This window comes from Dromiciops gliroides, chromosome 4, assembly GCF_019393635.1.
Source record: "Dromiciops gliroides isolate mDroGli1 chromosome 4, mDroGli1.pri, whole genome shotgun sequence".
Classification (NCBI taxonomy): domain Eukaryota; kingdom Metazoa; phylum Chordata; class Mammalia; order Microbiotheria; family Microbiotheriidae; genus Dromiciops; species Dromiciops gliroides.
This window is the reverse complement of record NC_057864.1, coordinates 273,442,525-273,467,220: the sequence shown is the minus strand read 5'-3', so window position 1 is coordinate 273,467,220 and position 24,696 is coordinate 273,442,525. Positions and strand designations below refer to the sequence as shown.

General features: G+C 35.6%; 1 protein-coding gene across 1 annotated transcript in view; it reads right to left on the bottom strand.

Annotated features, from left to right (window-relative positions):
• TINAG (tubulointerstitial nephritis antigen) overlaps positions 1-23,270 on the bottom strand; it is a 176,871-nt gene extending 153,601 nt beyond the window's left edge. Inside the window, 5 exon segments of the mRNA XM_043963306.1 lie at positions 4,411-4,525; positions 13,090-13,179; positions 15,635-15,698; positions 18,172-18,187; positions 22,908-23,270. Coding sequence (XP_043819241.1) covers positions 4,411-4,525; positions 13,090-13,179; positions 15,635-15,698; positions 18,172-18,187; positions 22,908-23,270 — 648 coding nt within the window.
• Positions 23,271-24,696: the final 1,426 nt, after the last annotated feature.

Sequence of the window (24,696 nt, the reverse complement as noted above, 5' to 3'; positions counted from 1 at the left end):
GTTTTTTGATTTGACTAAAGTATAAATTGAAGAGAGGGGTTTAGAGAATACCTCATGAACCTTAAAACATTATATAAACACAAACTAACACTATTGAGACCAAGAATATTGAGAAACAAAATGAAAAAAATTAGTCCTCAAGATATTTTATCCAAAAACCATTTGGTTCTTTTCACTTTCTTTCCAAATGGCTATGCACATGTAAAATCATTCAGGATAGAATTTACCTTTTTTTTTTTCCAATTGTGACTCACTTCCACACTACTAGACATTAGGAAAATTCGAACACTTAGAAACTTCTTCAGAAAGGCACTCAGCCTTCACTACCATGCATCAGAATGAGAAGCAGCTTCCCTGTTCTGCTTTGAATATGGATGATAGAATACTCTCAGGTCAGCTTAATTTTCTTTATTCTCTTTTCCAAACTACAAGGAAACTGTCTTATATGAATACATGCTACAAGATGATTTAAATTCTTATAAAGCAGTTGTCATTAAGTTTTTGCATTTAAATAGCACAGTTGTGAATTTCCTACAGACAAATCCCTGAGCCAATAAATGACATAGAATGATTATATCACCTCCTCTGGATCATGGTCAGAGGTGATGTGGAAATGCATTGCTAGATTCACTGATAGGCCAAACTCTAAAAGGTACTGTGTATTCCTGAGAAGGAACTCTGGTCGCTAAAATCTCAACATAAAGGGAAAATTCAATTTAGCCTAAAACTATACCCCTACACACTAAAAAGATGATATGTAGATACAGCAATATTCAACAAAACTTGCTTATCATCTATTCCAGAGAGAGGAATTATTTTTGGTTTTATTGCTTTCTGTTGTTGGGTTTTTTCTTGTTTGTTTGTTTGTTTGATTTCATGCAATGCATTTTTTCAACTAGGAAATATTGTTCTGATTTTTACATCAAAAATCAGCAAAACTACTCAATAGTTTAATAGAACATATAAAAGGAACTTACTTATTTTTTTTCAAGCCAGAAACAATTACTGTAAGTCATCCACATGGTTGCATAAAGTTTATACCTAATAGATGCTTGTCAAACAGATTAAAAAGGAATGAACAAGTCAGCAAACACTTATTAAACACCCACTACATGCAGGGTAAGAAAGAGCATGGTATAGTGGTTATAGAACCAGCCTCAGACACAGGAAGACCTGTGTCCTACCTTTGACACTGTACAGATATTAGCTTGTCAGTGACACCAAGCCATTCTCTAAGACTATAAGTTGCATATAGTGCATAGAAGGAGCTTTTGCATTGGAGTTTCCTCACAATAAACTTTAATGAAATCGCAGTTCCTGCAAGCCCCACTCCTAAAAAGTTCATAAAATACTGTTCTAAGTGCTAAGGATGTAAAGATGGAAAATTACATATGTCCTGTGTGTAAGTAGCTTACAATCTAATGGAGCTTACAATATGATAGAGAATATAAGTTGATTTTGGAGTTCTAAAACCCAGTCACCTTCCAAATGATCGAAAGATAATTCTAATGTATTACAATGTCAAGGTTACATAGTGTAAAGAGCTGACCTTGGAGTTAGGAAAACCTGTGTTCAAGCCCTGCCTCTGATGAGTACTACCTGTGTGACCAGGGACAAATCAATTAACTTTCGGTATTTTCGGGCAATTCTCTAAGTTTCTAAATTTCAAATGAATCACCAGTCCACATTGGAGGAAGAAGCTTCTCCATCAAGATTTTCAAACATTGATGAGATCAACAGTCCAAATAATAAATACCAATTCCGATAAAAGTCATCCCCTTAAAGGGAATCTAAAACAAATGAATAAATGATCCATCTTAACAGTTTAGATATGAGACAGAGAATATAATTAGAATTATTTCTACCTGAGTAAAAGTAATAACAATCATTGGACCTATGATTTCTTTGGCATAGAGAACTCACGGGTAAGGAAATTTCTATTAATTCGGGTCAGCACCTTCTCTGCCTCTTAAAGTCTTAGGGTTGCCTAGAGTACTAAAACATTAAGTGACTTACCCAGGATCACACAGCCATTATATGCCAGAAGCAAGATTTAAATCCAGGTCTCCCAGTTTCTAAGCTCAGTTATTTATCTGCTTCACTACACTGCTTTGCTCTAATAATCCTTAAAACTTGTTTTGAATTGAACAAAGCTCTTAGGTCATTGTGTCTTTAGAATACCAAGTCAATAGACAATGAAAATTCAGAACTGTGAGGTTTTGTTTCAGCCTCCCAGATACACTTCAGTCTCCATCCACACTTGTTGGTCCCAAACACATTCGTAGGACTTGACACAGAGTCAGAGAATATTTTGTTCCCTACCTTCATGATTTTTAACAGGTCTTGATTTTAAGTAGTGACTCAGTCTGTACCTCAATGATCTTAAGAAAACAATTGACATCTCAGTTGTAGGAATGGGTCAGTTGCAAGAAAGGAAACACCCTGGTTATATGAGTTAGGGATTTGTTATAACTTTCCAAGCAGAAGCTTTGTTACATAATGAATCCATCATTAAATCCCAACAATTCTGAAGATAATACAAACACACACACACACACACACACACACACACACCTTTAAAATTTCCAGAGAAGCTGAGGAAAAGGAATCTGTCAGTTTCTTTGGAATTGGTCAATAAACGTTAACTAGCTTTTGATTTTACTGTTCAAAATTTTGCTAATCTTTTTTTTTTACTTTTTTTTTTTTTTTTTGGCAGGGCAATGGGGGTTAAGTGACTTGCCCAGGGTCACACAGCCAATAAGTGTCAAGTGTCTGAGGCCGGATTTGAACTCAGGAACTCCTGAATCCCAGGCCGGTGCTCTATCCACTGCGCCACCTAGCCGCCCCCTAAACTTTTGCTAATCTTAGCATAGTACATCTGGATAAAGATGAGACTTACACACAGTGGTCTCAATGTGGATCTGTATAGCAATCAAAAGTTATCCTAAGAGATTTTGATAAAATGTGCACCAATTAGTAGAGTTTTGTGGTTTATTTGCTTATTTGTTTCTTTTTTTGGAGACAACATTAGACTTTAGAATAGAAATATCAGGGCCAGAATATCAGCTCTGTCACATACTAGATATTTTACCTACAACTAGTTACTTTGCCCTTCTGATCCTCAGTATCTCCAACTGTAAAGTAGACATAACAATATTTGTACTCCTGAACTCACAAGAGATCTGTTAGAAAAGCACTTGGTAAACTATAAAACACTGCAGGTATGAACTATTAGCATTATCCAGCAATTAACCAATCAACAAGCATTTATTAAATACCATCCCTGTGCCAAACACTGTTCAAGGCTCTTGGGATACAATGACAAAATGCAAATAGCACTTGTTTTCAGAAGCATATATTCATTTATTTTCAAAACATAAATCTATTTATTACCAAAGCTGCAACCCAGGTGGGGCAACTGGAAATTTTCTCTAAAGCATTGAAATTTAGAGGATGCTGACAATACTGGCATCCCTTCAAAAGTATGTAAACAGGGAGTTTAGGACCTAATTAGTAAGACTAATTTCCTAAACTAGGAAGTTATCAGATCAGCTTATTCCCCCGATGGTTCAACAGTTTCTACTTTTGTCTTCCTGGTCTTGGTCTTCCCAATAATGATCTCTCCATTTCCCAGAGGCTATGTTCCTCCACCATGGGATAATATTCTAAGATCTACTTCTCACTTCCAGTGGGAAAGATGATTTCAGTTCCATAGACATGAAAAACATTAGTTATAATTCTGATCATGATCATTACTTTCAAGAATAAATATATTTACTTTAAAAATTAATTAGAGGGGGCAGCTAGGTGGCAAAGTGGATAAAGCACTGGCCCTGGATTCAAGAGGACCTGAGTTCAAAGCTGGCCTCAGACACTTGAAACTTACTAGCTGTGTGACCCTGGGTAAGTCACTTAACCCTCATTGCTCCTCAAAAAAATATTTTAAAAATTAAAAAAAAATTAATTAGGAGGGGCAGCTAGGAGGCACAGTAGATAAAGCACCAACCCTGAATTCAGGAGGGCCTGCGTTCAAATCTGTTCTCAGACACTTGACACATACTAGCTATGTGATCTTGAGCAAGTCACTTAATCCTCATTGCTCCACCCCACCCCCCAAAAAAAAAGAGAAAGAAAGAAAACTTAATTAGGATAACTTTATAAAAATGAATCAATGATCACAAAAAACAAGGTGATAATTTTCTAATTGGGCATTGCTCCGTTAATCTTACTCTTCAGGCACAATCCTTTATTTGATTGGTTTGGTCATGATTGGTATCACTACATTCTCACGCTCTAAGTTGAATATCTAAGTAATGTCATAAATAACTTAGGTGGGGGGATGTTTAAAAAACTACTAAAACACAAGAATTACCACCCAGACCTTCCAAAGCAAAGAGATATAACACCTACTGTCATTTCATTCATGCTCAGAAGTGTTGGAGAAGGAGGCAAGGTGCCAAGGCGAAATTTGTAGCCTTCTTCTAGAGTCATTCCCCAGAATTGACTGTAATTATGAGCCGTCCATCTGCCTCATAAATAGAAGAGAAAAAAAAAACATATATGCATTGTGCAATTCAGTTTTCATAAATGTACTTTTATTGACAACTCACAGTATTTCGTAATTAAAAATTCAGTAAAACTCAAAGAATTGTTGATATGACTTGTTTTTTATTTCAAATATAATCACTACATTTCTTTTAGATGCTAAGTATATGGTTTAATCTCTACATTAAGTTGATTACAAAAACTATAAATACCATTCTGTAAAAGCTAAAGATCATGATCAATTTATTAAAAAAATATGATAGGGTTTTCAACAAGAAAAATCAAGCAAAAACTATACAGCGTTAGGCCAAATTAGATGATTTTTCTCATTTCTTAAATATTCATTTTTAAGGCACTTAATAAAAGAACATTAAAAGGCTTAGTAAAATGACTGTAAAATTGTTATGCCCGCAAAAACCTCAGGATGTAGTGCTGAGGAATCAGCTAATTATATACTTAACTCTCCATTGCATGAATCAGTGTGGAATTTGTTTCCATACAACAAATATACACTTATCCAGGGGAACTGATTCTATTCAGTTTTGAAAACCTGCCTCTATTATCCAAACATATGCCTTGGAACAAAACCTGGTGAAAATCAAATTCTATTCTGGGGCTTGCAGTCCCCAAAAATCATGATAACAATTTAGACAGTGTACATGTGACTCCTCTTTAGCTTGAGGATCATGGATTCTCAGAAGGCAAGACAAATCTTAAAGCTCTCACTTGTCTTTTGACCAAAATTGTCTATAAGGCATGAGCCTAGAGTACTTAAAGTTAAAATACAATTTCTGATAATATGCCTGGTAAGCCTCTGATTTTCTTTTATAATATCTTAGAGCTCATAGAATCATAATCAATGTTCAAAGATTGTTTTGAGATGGTTTTCAGTCACCAAAGAAAGAATAGGAAATCAGTGAATTTGTTTAACACTATGACTCTTCACAACTTGTGTTAGTGTTTCCTCCTATCTCATATAGTAAATCCTTTTCCCCACCCTCCTTCTACATAGTATATTGCCCCTCAGTTTCATCCTAAATCCTGTTTAAAGGATTTAAGAGGTCATGGGATGCTAATAGGATTATAGATTTAGAGTGGGGAGGGACCTTAACAACCTTTCTGGTACAGATAAGAAAACTAAAGCTTTGAGAAGTTAAGTAATTTGCTTAGCTAGTGAGTATCTGAGGTGGAATTTGAACCCAGATCTTCACAGCTCCATCTAGTGCCCTATTGATTTCTGTCCTCCTTCAAGTTCCCAGAGAGAAAGGACTCTTCTGTGTCTTTTCAGAATATTCAGGACAAGAAAGGAAAGAGGACTGGGATTTAAGAATCCTAGAAAAGGTAGGAGCAATGATGACAGCTAACAGCCTAATGGAGGCAACAGTAAACTGAGGCTGAGAGAGAGAGACAGAGACAGAGAGACAGAGACAGAAGGAAGGAAGGAAGGTAGGAAGGAAGGAACGAAGGAAGGAAAGTTCAAGAGCATAGGGTGCTTGTTATATTCCATAACACGATGGTGTGTATACTGCTGGTGTATCCAATCAGGCTACAAATTCCAAGAAAGCCTTGTGCTCTTCTTATTGACTGGCCAGTTTCTGATAGTGTTTGTGTATGCTGAACTAGAGAAGGTGCTAATAGGAGGACTCTGGTCTAGAAATTTTAATCTTAACCCAGTAGGAAGAAGTATATTAAAACAAAGGTACCAGACAGTAAGTAAGTAAAACTTTGGGTTATGGTGAGGGAATCAAGGGATAAAAAAATGGAACAGCCCCTCCACCCCAAGCTTCTGTTTCTCTGTCCACCAATAGCTCACTTTTCCTTTCACTTCCTAGCTTGGTCCCTTTATGGTTTCCCTTACCTTTCTGTCTTTTTTCCATTTTACTTCAGGCGATTTCCTTCTATTTTTTCATATCTCCCTTAAAAATGTGTAGCTCTAATATGAGGGTTGTTTTTAATATGTTGGTTAGTTTTGCTAAATTGTCCCCGTCAACCTTTCTATTCCTTTTTCCTATACTTTGTTCTAAAGTCTATCTCTTTGGGAAGGGGAGAAGGAAAGATACTTGGGAAATATAAATAATATAAAAACAAAACATATCAATAAAAGTGTACTTTAAAAAAATATACAGCTTGAAGAGTGAAACAACGTGGGAGAATGTAGGAATTTTATTATTTTTTTAAATTATCAAGCACTTTTTTCTCTACACCTTTCTCCATTACTGGGGGAGGGGAAAAGAGAAAGAAAAACAAAATCCATATAACAAATAATCATTGGACTATGCATAATTATTACAGGGTTTTTTTTCTGTTTTTTTAAAATTAGTACAGAGAGACATAGAGAAAAAGAAAATAAATGTCTTTTCATTGAAAAATAAAACAAAATGAAAGATTAAAAAAAGTGTACAGCTACTTGAAGCCTTTAAAAGATACCTCGGTACTGAAAGAATGTTATCCTCAAAAGGCCAAGGACCAGATCTCTTGAATTTTGTTCAAGGCTCTCCAAAAGCACTCTCAATAGAGAATAATTGATAGGAGAGCTCTCTTCCCCAAGAAGGCACAGTTTTCCTTTCCTTTAGAACTATTTGATACCCTTCATTTTCTTCTGCAGTCTTTCAGAGTTGGGACTGTACCTCCTGATGTGTTCAACTAATAATAATGGGATGTCATGATAACGTGGTTTCTGGAAGGAATGTACTTATGAAGGAAGGGCACAGAATCTTTCAGAACACCAAGTTAAACTTTCATATCCTAGTACTGGGGATTTCCCATAAAGAGACTGAACTATTACAACAAACTTTCTCAAAGAAATGGCACCTCATGTGATAGAGCATATGGATTTCTCCCTGTCTCACCAAAGAATCACTTATAGTAGTCTGTGGTAGGGGAAAATAAAAACACTAGACTTATCTCTGCTACTTATTAGCTATGTGACCATAAAGTCAGGTATTTCATCTCTCCAAGTCTTAATTTCCTTACCTGAAAAATGGGAAAAAGAATACATGTAGTATGAAGCAACATGGTATAATCTATAGTAACTTTTTTTCTTTTATTATTTTTCTTGAGGGTTTTTTTTTTTTTTGGTCTGTGTTTTCTTTCATAACATGACTAATATGGAAATGTTTTGAATTGTATTACCTACATTGGATTGCTTCTCTTCTCAATGAGGTGGGGTGGGGAGTGAGCAAGGGAGAGCATTTGGGACTCAAAGTTTTAAAAATGAATGGTAAAGGGGCAGCTAGGTGGCGCAGTGGATGGAGCACCAGCCCTGGAGTCAGGAGTACCTGAGTTCAAATCCGGCCTCAGACACTTAACACTTACTAGCTGTGTGACCCTGGGCAAGTCACTTAACCCCAATTGCCTCAGGAAAAAAAAATGAATGGTAAAAATTGTTTTAACATGTAATTGGGGAAAAATAAAATACTAAATAAAGTTTTAAAAAAGAAATAGAGTAGTGAATCAGTGGAATAGTTTGGGTATACAACATACACTACTAAATGATGATAATAGTGTAGTTTTTCATAAACCCAAAGATCTAAGCTTTGGGGGTAAAAAGGCACCATTTTTTTTGTTTGTTTTTGGTTTTTTTGCAGGCAATGGGGGTTAAGTGACTTGCCCAGGGTCACACAGTGAGTAAGGGTAAAGTGTTTGAGGCCGGATTTGAACCCAGGTATTCCTGAATTCAGGGCCCGTGCTTTAACCACTGCACCATCTAGCTGCCCCAAGAATGCACCATTTGACAAAAATTTCTGGGAAAACCAGAAAGCATTTAGGGAAAAACTAAGCATAGACCAACATCTCATACATATAGCAAGAAAAGGTCAAAATGTATACGTGATTTCAAAATAATGGGTGATATAAACAAATTAGGGGGACATGGAAAATTTTATTTGTCAGATTTATGGATAAGGGAAGAAGATATCACCAAACAAAACATAGAAAGGATCAGAGGAAATAAAATTGATGGTTTTGATTACATTAAATTAAAATTAAAAAGTTTTTTGCATGAACAAAACAAATGCAGCCAATATTAGAAGAAAAATAGGAAAGGGGAGGATGTTACATTAAGTTTCTCTGAAAAAGGCCTCATTTTTCAAATATATAGATAACTAAGTCAAATTTATAATAATACAATTGATAAATGGTCAAACAATATGAACAAGGAGTTCATAAGCTATATAGTCATATAAAAATGCTCTGAACCATTATTGATTAGAAAAATGCTAATTAAAGTACCTCTTCAGTCCCAACTCACTCCAATAAGATCAGATAATATGGCAGAAAAGGAAAATGACAAATGTGAAAGGAGATATGGAAAAAAAAATGGGACCCTAATGTGCTGTTGTAGAGCTATGAACTGATCCAACCATTCTGGAAAATAATTTGGAATTTTTCCAAAAGGGTTTACTTATAAAACTGTGCATATTCTGATGCAGCAATAGCATTACTAGGTCTATATCCCATGGAAATCAAATAAAAGGGAAAAGGACTAATCTGTACAAAAATATTCATGGCTGCTCTTTTTGTGGTGATAAAAAAAATTAGATATTGAAGGGATGCCACTCAACTGGTGAATGGCTCAACAAATTGTAATATGAGATTATGAGAGAATGTGCTATAAGAAATGATAAGCAAGATGGTTTCAGAAAAACAAACAAAAAACCCAGCTATATTAGCTGATGCAAAGTGGAGTAGAATGAAGAGAATATTGTACACAGTAGCAGTAATATAATAAAGATGTAAATAGTGAATGACTTAGATATTCTGATCAATAAAATGACTGAAGATAATTTCAAGGAATTTATGGTGAAAAATTCTATCTACCTTCGGAAAAGGAACTGACAGAATCTGAGTATAAATTTAAACATAATTTTTTATCTTTGTTTTTCTTGTTTTTGCAACATGGCTAACATGGAAATATCTTTTGCATGATTTCATATGTATAATTGATATCACATTTCTTGCCTTCTCAATGGGTAAGAGAGGGTTGGAGAAAGGAGAGAATTCAGAATTCAAAATTTAAAAAAACTGTTAAAATAAATAATAATTTAGGAGAAAAAAGAAAAATAGTCACACTAGTGCATTGTTGGTGCAGTCATTTTGGAAAGCAATTTGAAATTATAGCAATAAAGTGACTAAAACATCTTTTTTTTTTAAAGTATTGATGTGATAATATAAAACTACCCAAGAAGTAGCACTTTTCTTCCAAATAGTTGGGCCATTACTGGTTCATAAGAACTCACTTTCTCCTATATAAGGAAAAGTGTAAATCTTAAAATGTTATCTAAATGTCATATTGTAAGTATATTATTTTTAATTATTATTAATAAGCATAAAGGAAGGTATATAGCTTTAATAAAGAAACATGGATTGGAAGGCCTCATGTCATACCTTCCTAGTTTCTCTATTACATAGCTTCCAAAGGATTTTAAAGGGTAATTCTTTAAAAAAAAAATTTATGATTTTATTATTATGGGGAACTCTCAGGAGGGGGACTCTCTCTAACAATGCAAGTCAGCACCTACTATGCAACTTAGAGTCTTATACAGTTGCCTGGAGAATCCTTAATTAATTTACTCAGAGTCACAGTCTGCATATGGTAGAGGCAAGTAGTGAACTCAGGTCTTACTGGCCCTGCGGATAATTCTCTATTCACTTCACCATACTTCATGCATTCATAGCAGGCTTTCAAGTACCCACAAGCACATGTCACTTAACTCTTCCCACAATTCCATTTTGTTCACTTTTTTAAGAAGTACTTTCTTCCAAGAAATCACTTTATCATAAGATTCTATTATTATTAGATGAACACACTAGAAGTTATAGTCTGAAAGAATGTGCATTCTCTGAAAGAATGTGCAAGAAAATGAAGGACATGAAATACTTCTAGACAGATGAAAGGAAAACAATTCCTTCCTGGGGAGGAGAGCTCTCCATTAATTAGTTTCTAATGAGAGCACTCCGTTACCCTTGTGCAGCCACATCTGACTCCCTGTGAGCTCATTTGAGGTTTTTTCTTCGTTTTTCTTTTTTTCTTTTCTTTTCTTTTTTTTTTTTTTGTCGGTCACACAACTAGTAAGTGTCAAGTGTCTGAGGCCAGATTTGAGCTCAGGTCCTCCTGTATCCAGATCTGGTGCTTTGTCCACTGTGCCACCTAGCTGCCTCTTGAGGGTCAAAAATACTGGAGAGGTTTGTCATTTCCTTTTCCAACTCATTTTCATAGGTGAGGAAACTGTGGCAAAAAGGGTTAAGTGACTTGCCAGGGTCACAAAACTAGTAAATGTCTGAGGTCAAATATGAACTCAGAAAACAAGCCTTCTTAATTCCAGGCACTAACACTCTAGTCACTGCACCAGGCAGCTGCCTGGAAAGTACCTTAGGGAAGTCCTAAAAAAATTCAAGAGGCCTGGTCTTTACCCTTATAAGGAGGCTAATTGGATTTATTGTGCTGCAAGGTGATTCTTCTTAAGTGTGGCTCCGACTACTTGTCAATGAGCTCTAATGACTCCTCATCACTTCTAGGATCAAATATAAACTCCTTTTTTTTTTTTTTTGCATTTAAAGCTCTTCATAACTTGGTCCCTTCCTTTACTCCCTTCTACAATATCAACATGCTAAAAATGTTCTGCTTTGCTGTTTCTCCAATATGAAACTTCATCTACCAAATCCTTCCCTTTCTATGTGCTATTCGTATGCCACCATGCCTACAACACTTTACCCTCTCATCTCTGATTTTTAGTGTCCTTGACTGATATTCTTTGTAAGGTACTTAGCACAGAGCCTAGCACATAGTAGATGCTTAGTAAACGCTTATTTCTTTTCCCCTTCCACACTTTCTTCAAAGCTCAACTCAAACCCCACCTACTCTTAGAGGTCTTTCTTGGTCCCCAGGCCTACAAATATGCCGCCTCTCAAAGCCCCTTTGTAATATATCTTATAATAATATATCTCCCTATTTATTTACACGTTGTCTCTACCATTAGAAGCTCCTTGAGAGGAGGTACTGGTTTTTGCCTTTTTTTATATCACCAGCACAATTCCTGGTAAACACTAAGTGCTTGTTGACTTGGGAGGTAGGAACACCTATTCCCTTTAGCTGGATGGAATAGGTCTTCCCTCTTATTCCCAGGTTTTGTTTGCTTTCTTTTGCAAATGAATCTGGTTCAGCTCTGAGTAATCTGTATCCACTACGTGGTGTAGTCAGGCTCTCTCTCCCTCCCTGTTCTCTCACTTTTTCACAAACAAAGGCACACACCCCCCACACCCCCCCCCCCACGAATCCAAAACTAGCTCTCTGTCTTATAAAAATAAAACAAATGTCCATTACTGTATTTAATAGTATCTTGATTTTTTTAAACCAAGACAACTTAAATGATATCCAGACAACACCATGGCAAAAAGTTATAAAGTACAATGGATAAATCACAGGATTCTAGAAATTGAAAGGGACATTAGAAATATTTTTGTCCAAGTAAGCTCATTGAGGGAAAGATACTTTCATTTGTCTTTGTCTCCAGCACCTAAGAATACTACCTAGTGCATAATAAGAGTGTACTAAACGCTTATTTAAAAAAAAAAATTTGGTGGGGGCAATGAAGATTAAGTGACTTGCCCAGGATCAAACAGATAGTAAGTATCAAGTCCTTGAGGTCTGATTTGAATTCAGGTCCTCCTGGATCCAGGGCTGGTGCTTTATTCATTGGGCCACCCAGCTGTCCCCTGTACTAAATGCTCATTGAAGTGAATTGGCTACATAATTTTGAAGCTTGTATATGGTTCTAGATCAGCAGTCACACACTGTATTCATGGCCAAGCTAGGGTTATGAGTCTAGTTTCCATTGTGACATAAAAATAAGTAAATCACAATACTAGCCAGTTTAATAGACTTGACTGATTTTAGATACCTCAGAGACTTGAATAGCCAAATGGCTATTTTTATGTCACCTAGATGTAGATACTATATTACCTTATATATGTAAAAGAGGTGGCTGCTTTTGAGGTGTGGGTTTGAGGGATTCTGACCAGGGTGGGTATGTAAGGTGTGTGTGTGTGTGTGTGTGTGTGTGTGTGTGTGTGTTTGGGTGGGTGAGGGGTTTGGACACCAAAGACAAACTTGGACCACTTCACAATTTTGTTGGGCTTAACCCTGGTATAGTTAAATGATTTCCCCTAAGTCAGAGCTATTTTGAAACAGAACCATGACCAGAAGTTTAATGTATTCCCCTCTCAGAACGGTTCTCTTTCTTTAATACTGTAGTTCTTTTTTGCCTTATATATTGCCTTTGGTTTTCTCTTCTATGTCTTATTTATATACAATAATATTTCATTTCCAATCATTCACTTCAATGTTTTGTACAGCATATAGTTTATGCTCTCTTATCTCCCTTCCTATTTACCTCCTTGTTGTTTTTTTTTTTCCTCCTATTTCAAAATTGGTCATTTTGAAAGTAAGAACCAGGCATCATTTGGAAACTGGGAAGTAAACAGGGGTTGCTAGAACTCAATTATGCCATGGAAAGCCTATAAAAGAAAGACTTTTTTTTTCCTCACCCATAATCTCTAGTATTGATGTTTTCAATTAATTCTGGACGAACAAGGCATACATGCTGGGAGCATCGCCACTGCTGGTCTGAGCATGTGCTGAAAAGATATAAGAAATACAAATAAATGAGGACTAGCCACAACAACAAGCACATTTCAAAGTAAGTGGCAAAAATGATGTATAGTTATTACAAAAATGCATTTCCTAGATTGATTCTAGTACTTTGGCTATTGGCTTCTTACTGAAAATAAACAAATGTTAATGGCTGTACTAGAATATACCACTCAATATGCCTGTATTATTATTTCATCTTTTTTACTCTAGTATACTAATTTAGCTGACTTTAGGGAAAGGTTTAGAAAGTGAGAAAAAAGTACATGCTGTGTTTCCATTGTATTTTTAATCTCTCCCTTGGCAAGCTCTTTCACATTCACCTATAAGAACCCTCAAGTTACTCGTTCTAATGGTACTACTCTCAACCATGGTATTTCCTTGAACCACCATAAAAATCTCTTTTCCTTTATTCCAAAGTCAGACTTTTTGAAAGGACAGAGTTCATTTACTATTCCAAGTTCCTCAGTGTACACACCAGTTCCATGCAACATGGCTTCCATCAGCACCCACATGGCTGCAAAAACTGCATACTCTAAGATTATCAATCACACACTCACATACACATACATACACAAACATACACAGACATACGCACACAGACACAGACACAGACACACACACACACACACACACACAAACACAACCACTAACATATACACTCAATATTCTAACTCCACTGAGGATAATAATAGTATCTACCTTTCATGGGTGTTGTTAGGATCAAATCATATACTATTTGGGGTTTTTTATTTCTTTGGGGGGTTTGTTTTCTTTTTTTTTAAAGGTGCTTAGCATAGTTCCTGGCACATATTAGGCACTTAAATTCTTGTTCTATCATTCTATATAAGATGTTACAGAACACTTCTGCCTCTACTCCTTGGTTTATATTCCGTAGTGTGCTGGAGCCAGCTCATACTGGCTTTCAAAGAGCCAACTGCTAAATTTTCATTATGAGCATTGACACCTTGGAAATGAGATAATCACATAATGAAACATATGAGGGCTTGATTGATTGCTTTGCTGATTGTCTAAACATAATAAAGTATAGATGGAAAAAATGTAAATAATCCAGATTAAACTGAAAAGTCTGTGTTGCATATATTTTGGAGAGCTGGCTGGTAAACATTTACCAGCACTCTAATGTTTCTATCATTTTCTATGCCTCTGCCTGCCCCACAGCTCTGTATAGAAATTCTACCACTAAATCAAAGCTAGCTCAAAGGCTACCTCCTCCCTAAAGGCACCCATGATCTTTCCAAACAGAAGTGATCTCTCCCTCCTTTGAATTTTATTTGTACCTTCTTTATAGATTTATCACTTTTTATGTTTTATTATTGTTTATTTACACTTTCTTATTCCCCTTAGTAGATTGTAAGCTATTGGAGGACAAGCACTTTGGCTTATCCAACTTCATATCTCTCATAATTCCTTACCATGCCGTGCAATGGAAACAGAGTGTGCTGGTAAATATTTAATAACTAAATTTCCTGATGTGGGGGGTAGGTGGTGAGAGGATTGTATGCATGATAGCCTTTTAAGGTTAATCTGCATTATTAACATTTTCCACGATGCTTTCTTAAATCTACATAATCAACAAAGCAATAAATCAAGCCCTGATTTGTAGCATTTGCCAATTTCCAAGGTGGAAATGCTCACACTGAAAATTTAACAACTGGAGTTGGCTCTTATATAGACCTACATATTTTAGATGTAAAACGGAATTAATATAGAATAAATGAATATATACATACGTACATATATACATGTATATATGTGTACATACATATATGTGTGTGTATATATACACACACATACACACATATATGTATATATCAATACCACTGGAAATCAATCAATTTTATATGATGGTGTATTTTTTAAAAACCTATTTTTAGGACAGCTAGATGGCGCAGTGGATAGAGCACCGACCCTGGAGTCAGGAGCACCTGAGTTCAAATCTGGCCTCAGACACTTAACACTCATTAGCTGTGTGACCCTGGGCAAGTCACTTAACCCCAATTGCCTCACTAAAAAACAAACAAAAAAAACCCACAAAAACTCATTGTTAAATTTAGGAACAAAAAGTTCACCTATGTATATCCTAATATATATTATACTGAGTGTTAAATGTTATTTTGTTGTTTTTCATAGCAGAAATTAAGGCAAATCATTTGCCTTTTAAAGAATAGGTATACTAAAAAGTGGTTTTAAAGATATATCCGTATTTGATTGGCAATAGTCATGAAAATCAAAGAAGCTTGTGGAAAGGAAGATTTGTCACTTTTTGAAAACATTTTTTTAAAATCATTTCTGGTATTTCCCCATAATGTTTAAATGAAGAATAGTTTCATAAATAATCATATTATTCACAGGTAAAAGGAAGAGAAAAGAAAATCACCACAAATAGAAATTTACTTTTTAGACTCTTTGAGTCATTACCAGTTATTGCAGTTTTCTTTAATTATGGATCCTTCCTCATAATGTTGACCATCTCTGAGGCAACCTGACAATATAATATACAAATAAGTGGAAAAAATGCTTACTTCAGTTCAAGTAATTAGCACAAATATATTAAAATTTTAATTGATTTTATATAATATGCAGAAATTACATGGTACCAACTTGATAAAGGGGATTGCTAGTTTTACAAGGTCTTTATATTGAATTCTGGGGAACTTCTTTGTACTATTATTTTTAAAAACACATATTATGGGGCAGCTAGGTGGTGCAGTAGATAGAGCACCAGTCCTGGAGTCAGGAGTACCTGAGTTCAAATCCAGCCTCAGATATTTAACACTTACTAGCTGTGTGACCCTAGGCAAGTCACTTAACCCCAATTGCCTCACTAAAAAAATTAAAAAATAAATAAAAATACATATTATGGTCCCAGTAACATGATAATTCTATAAAACAGAGAAACAAGATTATCACAAGTTAATCATGAACCACTCTTATTTTTTTTAAAAAAGTGTTTAAACAGAGAAGAAAAAAAGAGTCTAAGTCATATCAAAGTCTACATCATGTCTAAGAAATATCAAGCTATTTCTTCTTTAAAGAAAAATAAAAATCTAAGCAATGCTCATAAATCAGTACAATTAATTGTTCCATGGGCAAGTCAGACAGTACATCATTTCTGGCTAAAATACAAAATTATGTCATCTAGTTCACTTATAGATGAATAAATCAAAATTCTCTCAGGGATTTCTCTCAGAAAAAAATATTATGAAGTAGAAAAATTACATAATCTCATTGGCAATCCTTTTTAAAACTCGGATTTCAGCTTATTACAATTGAAAATGTTCTCAGATTGTCAGCTAATACTGGTTGATAATCCTAAATGGTATCTAGAAAATATCACTGCACAACTGATTGGCCATCTACACCACCATTCATGGTAAGATTTTCAATGCCCACAAGCCCAGCTTACTACTTTCTTCCAAATAGATACTACCGTTCTAAGAAGCAGGATCTATTTTTGATATAGCAGATGCTCAAATACTTTGTGTTGAATTAAGACTGGAGGATAATGTCTATCTACGATTGGAGTACATGATTTACAAATCCCAGGTAATTCCTACAGTAAAGGTTCTTAACAACACAAACTTTAACTATTCATTGACTCAGCCACTGACCAGAGTGTGCAGAAACATTCAGATCTGTTCACAATCTTTGTCTGCCTGATTATGTTTTAAATTTTTTTCTGAGAATATTGTGCAATCATCCTATTTCAGTAGTTATCATCTTTCCTTTAGGTCACCCATTCCTAAAGGATATTGATGTTTTTATAGCCTCACAACCCTGAAAACATTTATTAAGCCCCTATTATGTGCCTAGCATTGTACTAATCACCAAGGCTACAAAGGCAAAAGTGAAACAGGTCCTGCACAAAGGGAGTTCATATACTAACACTAACTAATAGTGTGTGTATGTAAAACTACATATACCTCATTCTGAACTATTTTCTGGGTATAGATAGATAATATATGAGTGTGTAGATATGTGGATATGCATATATGTTTACACTTATGTTGTATTTATTTTAATTAGGTGGCTTAATGGATAGAGCATGGGGCCGAGAGTCATGAGGACCTGATTTCAAATCTAGCCTTGGGCAAATCACTTATCTTCTGTTTGCCTTCCTGGAGAAGGAAATGGCAAACCATTCTAGTATTTTTGCCAAGAAAAGCCCATGGAGGGAGCAGCTAGGTAACACAGTGGATATAGCACCGACCCTTCATTCAGGAGGACCTGAGTTCAAATCTTGCCTTAAACACTTGATACTTACTAGCTATGTGACCCTGTGCAAATCACTTAACCCTTATTGCCTGCAAATAAACAAACAAACAAACAAACAATAGGGTACAATTTATTAAAAAAAAAAAAAGAAAACCCCATGGATAGCATTGTCACCACAGGGTCATGAAGAGTCAGACACAACTGAACAACAAGCATATGTTTTTATTTATAATCGTTTTCTCTCCCATTAGAATTTAAGTTAATTTGTTGCCTGTATAGCTATTTAATTCTTCATACTTATATCCCCAGTGCCTAGTACAATGTCAGGTACATAGTACTTGTTTACTGATTGAAGACTGATTAAAAATATGTAAAAGAAGCTATATAAAAATATATATTGGGTTGTTTGAAATTTTAAAGGAGTGCCTATTTCTATCCCAAGTTTTAGGAAACTTAACTGGGGTTTCCAATATATTGCTACTTATAAATTAGAGGCTTTAGCACCAGTTTGGGGCATTAAGCATTTATTGAAGCATATTAAATATTAGTAAAGAAAGAGAATGGCCCATGTGGCTGCTCCTTCCACATTCCCAAGGCCATAAGCTCCCTGCTGGTCCAGAAGAGAGGCAGCCCACACTGCTTCAAGTTAATTGGCTAGCATCATTCAAATCTATTGGTTTACTGGACTTGAGGGTGGTCCATGAGCAGTCTGTGCTGAGGTCAGAGTCCAGAGGACAGACCCTCTGGAGGGAAAGGCTTTCAGGTAGGTGTGGTTTTAAAGTCTATTGTCTGTATTCACAGTTTAAAGTCCAAGGACTGACTCTGGGCCGGTCTTAAAAGTTCAGGCAAGGCTCTCTGGGTCCCCCAGAGCCCCATTATTTTCTTACAATATAAAGTAGATCCAACCTAAGAGGGACATGGGCTGCTCAGGAAAGATTTCATATCAAAGGAAACATAAACATCCAAATTCTTTTTTTTTTTACACTGCTTTGTACATTTTAGCATGGGAAAGTGAAGGAGGAAAGAAGAATTAAAGGGAAAGGAAGGGAGGGGTGATCAGAAGCTATAATCCAAAGCTTCAGGAAGGGTTTTGCCCAAAATGTCTTAGGTTCTTTAAAGGAATAAGGGTCTATAGTTTTGTTCATTTCTCCTCCTACAAATTGCATTTCAACAAGTTAAATGTCAGAATATTGCTTGAACTTAATTATATATTTAAATATGTAGATTAGAAATATTTCCGACTCCAGCGGGGGAAAATAGCTTTCTAGACTTCTTTCTATATCATTCTTTGCTGTCTGATAAATTGTTCAAGTTATATCCACTTGCACTACAAATCTGAAGGTTATGAACTGGTCAAATTTGTCAAACCAACTGTGCATGTAGACAAAACCATCAGTTGTTGTCAAAAGATTAAAAAAAAAAAACAGTTACAGAAAATTTAAGACAATTTCTACTTATACAGCTTAAAAAATATCACAGTAAGCCAATCAGATATTTGAAAGGAAAAGGGTAGGCCCTAGTTAGTGTGGGGAAAAATGAGACAGTAACCTTCCTTCTAAAGATCTGATAATCAACATGCCTGCCATTGCTCCCAAATTTTGCATCTTTTCATACCGTTTCATTTGCAGCTCTACATTTGACATTTTAAGTTATCCAAATACTCAAGGCTACCATCAGGTATGAGAAAAAAGATAACATTTACTAGTCTACAGACAGAATGTAATGGCTTCACACGATTCTGTTCTTTAAGATTGCATTCATAGAATGCTGATTGGAAAAAAAGGGGTTTTCAGGATAGAGAACAGTGAAGAAAATTATTCACTACCACATAGCTAGACAATTGGGAAAAATCTGTAAATAAAATTCTAGTGCCATGAAACCACTTATGGCAACTTGGGAGAAGGTGTCTTTATATGAATGAAGTATTAAAACAAATAACATATTATTGACTCTTGCTGAAAATCTACTCTGTGCATTCTTTTAAAAATGAAAGTAGTGAGCAACTTTCTCCAACAGGGTATAACTCTAAGCATATATATTGATTATTAACATCATCATCAACCAAGCAATGATAGTCCAATATAAAATTTCTGATATGAAATAAAATGATTAATGTGTTACTTCCAGGACAGAAAAAAATTTATGTGAGATCCAGATTATTCAAGTCAGGTAGAAATAAAGAGTAAAAGTTATGACTACCTTCTGATAATCTTATACAGGATCATAGATCCAGAACAGTATAGGTCTTCAGAGGCCATCTAGTTAACTCTCTTCATTTCACAGATGAGGAACCTGAGCCCTGCTGAATTTAAGTGACGAGCATGGTCGCAAAATTAGCGGGATCCAGGTCCTCTGAATTGCAACTCAGCTTGTTTTGCATTGTTCCAGTGCTTCCAACTCCATTTATATAGGAGTTCAAATATATTTCAGCCTACATTTTAAATGCCAATATAAACAAAACTGAAAATAAAAATAACCAAAATGCTTTCAATAAACATAATGAATATTGTACTTTAAAATGGTTCAAAATTTTTAGTGTGGAGTATAGATCAGTGTCTATGAGAATGAAGACTAATTGGATAGCCTTAATTTGCAAACACCTGCAAATAGAAAAAGATGGACCAGGTGACAAAGTAGACCCACCCAATCACCTGGTCAATCCAACCCAGAATGTGGCTGAAGATTACCAGGATTCAGACTCTTGGGCTGGGCTGGTTGGAATGGTTGCTGTATAGACAGAGAGTCACTTGTCCCAATCTTGATCTGTCACAGGAGAATAGAAAGCATTCTGGTCCACAGGAACCATGACTTCATTAGGGAGCTAAATGATAGTTTTGTGTTTTGAAGAATATATGATGCCAAATGTTCTCCCCAAGGTTATATCTAATGGAGCATCAAGATTGATGGTGACATTCATCAAGCTGTGATTCTCTTGTTTCACAACTCAAGGTGCAATGAGGCTAACAGTGGCATCACACACTCCCATTAATTTTAGAGGGAACAATACAAAGACAATTGACCAACTTCTTGGCATGACTCCTATTTTTCTGTGATGGGTCAAGACATGAGACAAGTGACTAAAATGAACCTGTGATTTCACTGGCATAGGGAACTCATGGGTAAGGGGTTTCCCCTCTACTAAGATAAGGACCTTCTATGATACTTCTATTCTAAAAGTTTCATAGAACATGCAGAGGTTAAGGATGTCTATGCCCAGGGTTACACAGCTACTATCTGACAAAGGCATGGCTTAAACACATGATTTCCTGACTCAGAGACCTGTTCTCTACCATCTACGCCATTCCGCTTCTTATAAAAATAGGAAAAAATTATGAAAACTTGAAGTGAAATGTGAAATGATGCAAGGAGAATTTAAAAGATTCAAGAAAATAATATTCATTATGACAAGAACAATAACAAAATAAAAACTAAACAATCTAATTATAATGGCTAAACTTGGGCCCAAAGAAGAGAAAAAATGTACCTCCAGAAGTGAGGTAATCAAAAGATCATAAATTTAGAAGTAGATGGGACCTTAGAAACCAATTTAAACCAACCCCATTTTATGTAAGAAGAAACTGAAACCCAGAGGTGTTAAGTGACTTACTCAAGGTCATATATTTGGTAAGCATCAAGGCTGGGTGGGGAAACCATGTTTTTCTACCATCTAGACTAGCAGGCTATCTAATAAACCACAAAGATGACAAGTATGGAACATTGCATGTTTTGTCAGACTTGGTTGATGTATTGGTTAGATTTCATGAATTGCCTCTTTTTTTTTTTTTTTTTACTTTAAGGAATGGCTCTTTTGGTAGAGAAGGGTGAAAGCTATATTTCAAAATGAAAGCAATATAAAAACAAATGATAGAACTTTTAAAAATAATGTAGTGTCTCCACCAATAGGTGTCACCATTCTGCTCTGAGCCAAGATAAAATGGTCTAAAGGAGAGTAGCTAGACTATGAAAGTGTTCAGATGCTGCAACTATACATAATAAGGAATAAGGATGTCTGTATGTGGCTATCAAAACTGCTCATGGTCCCATTAATTTTAGCAAATAGAAAAAATTGTAGCATTAGTTTTAGGATTAGTATTTTCAACCAGGAGACACTTTACAGGTCAGCTGTTTCAAATCCTTCTTTTTACACATGTGGTAATTAAGGTCCAAGAATGTTAAGTAAATTTGCCTAAGATCATATAGCTATTTCAGGAGCATAACTGGACTTTGAACTAAGGTCCTATTACTACAGATCTGTTTCAACTAATGAGACTCTCACTAGATAACTTTACCATATGGTACAAGATGTTGAGTTGAACACTTTGCACACTACCGAGAGGTACTGGCCATATGGGGTAGGAAGAGTGAGATGATCCCAGGATTGCAGAAGCATAGGATTTGAGTTTGCAGGAACTTAGAATCCATCTGGTCCCACCTCCTCATTTTTACAGATGACAAGAAACTAAAGTAGCAAGAAGTTAAAAGATCTGTCTAAGGTCACTCAGACCATTAGAAGGCTAAATAAATTTATTTCAGGAAGAAGCTCCATTTTACTGCTGATATTTACATGTGGTTCTTACTCATGTCAAAGGTTTTATCCACATGACACTAGAATTATCAATTAAATAACTTTTAAAAAATTTATCATGCTAAACTTTTTATGATTCCCTTAGTTACACTGACATCATTGGAAAGACAAATGGTGCTATGGAAAGAACACTCATTTGAGTTAGAGGACCTGAATTCAAATCCTACCTCTGGTACTTAATACCTATATAATCTTGAGCAAATCACTTAACCTCCCGATACCCCTGGCTTCTTTGGAGAACTGAATTTGATCACTGAGATCCCTCAGAGATGAAAATGTATGATCCTATGCAGAAATATCATAATTAGAGGAGGAAAATTGCCAGAAAATATTCATCAGCTGAATATCATTTTAAAATCATTCAAAGTCAGAACTTGTAATGCCTTTAGACCAGAAAATCTTGAATATGCTAGGGAGTCCTCCAATTTGGACTGGCTCGTTTAAAGATAAATTGAAATAATAACATAATAGAAGTTTATTTATTTATTCATTAACTCATTTTCACTTATTTATTTAGTTTACCTTTACTTTGCTTCTTTTCTTTTTCTTTTTTTTTTGTTTCTTAATTTAACCAGATATATGATTCCATCTATTTAGGAAAATGCCTTTGTGGAAAGTCTTTCTACAGATGTGGCTAGTTAATACCCCTATAATTGTATTCTCAGAGAGTGACTTGGGGCACTAAGTGGTTAAATGACTTGCCTGTGGTCACATAGCTATGTGTCAGAGACAAGATTTGCCCCCAAATCTTCCTGATTCCAAGACTGGTCCTCTTTCTACCACCCACTAAAGTCTTTTCAGGAACCCATGTATACCCTAAGGTGTCTTGGTATTTGCCAATCACCCTATACCTGTAATCTCATCTGCTTTTCATCTGCCCTAAAGATAAACCCTTCTTTATGTGTTGCTTTCCCAGTGCCTACCTTTTTGAATCAGATTGTCTCCTTGGCAAAAGGGCTTGTAATCAGGACAGCAATCAGAATTTTCCCTTTCACAGAATTTATCACAATAACACATGGCATTTGCCTCATAGAAATGAGTTACGCAGTCATCATTCCTGTCTTCACAACAACCACGAATCCTACAGTAATGTCCCTTGTAAAGGGCTCTTTTAAATCTCGTCCTTTCCAAATTGGTGTAGTTCCAAGTTGAATAAGCTTGTAGGGTCATACCTCTCTGGGAGACAAACTGCTTTTCCATCCAAATTTCTGTTGTGAGGTAAGAGAAAATTAATATTTTGTACCAGGTCCACATCTTCTGGTCACGAGATCACTTCTCCCACCTTTGGTTATAGTAATAAGGTAATCCAATATCTGTCACTAAGAATGATCCTATTGATGTCCTGTTAGATTTGTTTGAATATACCGGTCACGGCTGGCAATACTTCTCACTGGGAACCTACACATTGGACTCTTACTTGAACTGAATAAACTTCATGCGGTTAAACATTAATCACAAATTTCAGTGTTTAGCCAAGATAAAAGTGAGTGTTTAAAACAGGCCATTGTTATTCCTCATTAAAATTTTTTTTCATTTTTATAGTGCATTAAAATTCTTCTTTGCCACTGGGAGAAATATACCCAAATTTTGTGAATGGTCACATGAGGTATAGGTTGGTCTCAAATCTTGGATCAAAAACCAGAGACTTCCTCAAAATACACATGGCCCAGATGATTACTAAGGGGGATATTCAAAATGCTGAGTCAATTTATTCACTCCTACTTCCCTGGCAACTAAAATCCAGACTCTCATGAGATTTCCTGCAAAGATCTGTCATATCAATAAGCATTTGTTCTAAATCATGCCTGGTCACACACTGAATTCATTTCCCATCTGTACCAAATTTACCTATCAAAATCATTTTTGAGAGGCTTAGTAGAACTTAATGTAGCTAGAAATCTCATGAGAGAGATCTTAGTTCTCCCACATTACACCCGTGCTTGGCACTGATTGGAGAATCTGCAGTACACTCAGCTCAACATAACATAAAGGAAAGACAATTCTCCCAGGCCATTGAGAAAAGTGGAAAGTGCCAGAAAGTTTATGGAGGAAATTTTGAAGGTCGAAAATGCTTCTCTAACACTTGTTACTTACCATACTTTGTTTTGTTTTGTTTTCCCATCACTAATAAATCATCAATAATAAATTGAGAGACAGCTTAGCATAGGAGATAAAGAGTTAGCTTCAGAGCTTGGAAAACCTGAGTTCAAATCCTGCTTCTGACACAAACTGGCTGGCTTATCCTATATGAGTCATTTAACTTTTCAATGACTCAGGCAAATGTCTAATGAGTTGCCTATCCATACTGGTACTGATACTAATAACATAACATTGGTATGGTGCCTTAAGGTGGTACAGTGGTTAGAGTGCTGAGCCTGAAGTCAAGAAGACTCATCTTTCTGAGTTCAAATCTGGCCTCAGACACTTACTAGCTGTGTGACCCTGGGTAATCACTTAACCCTGTTTACCTCAGTTTCCTCATCTATAAAATGAGCTGGAGAAGGAAACAGCATCCTCTTATTTTATCCTTGAAACAATTCTGGAAGGTAGGTGCTCTTATTATTATTCCCATTTTACAAATTAGGAAATTTAGACAGACTGAGATTAAATGATTTCCCCAGGGTCATGCAGCTAGTAAGTGTGAGGCTGAATTTGAAGTCAGGTCTTCCTGGCTCCATAT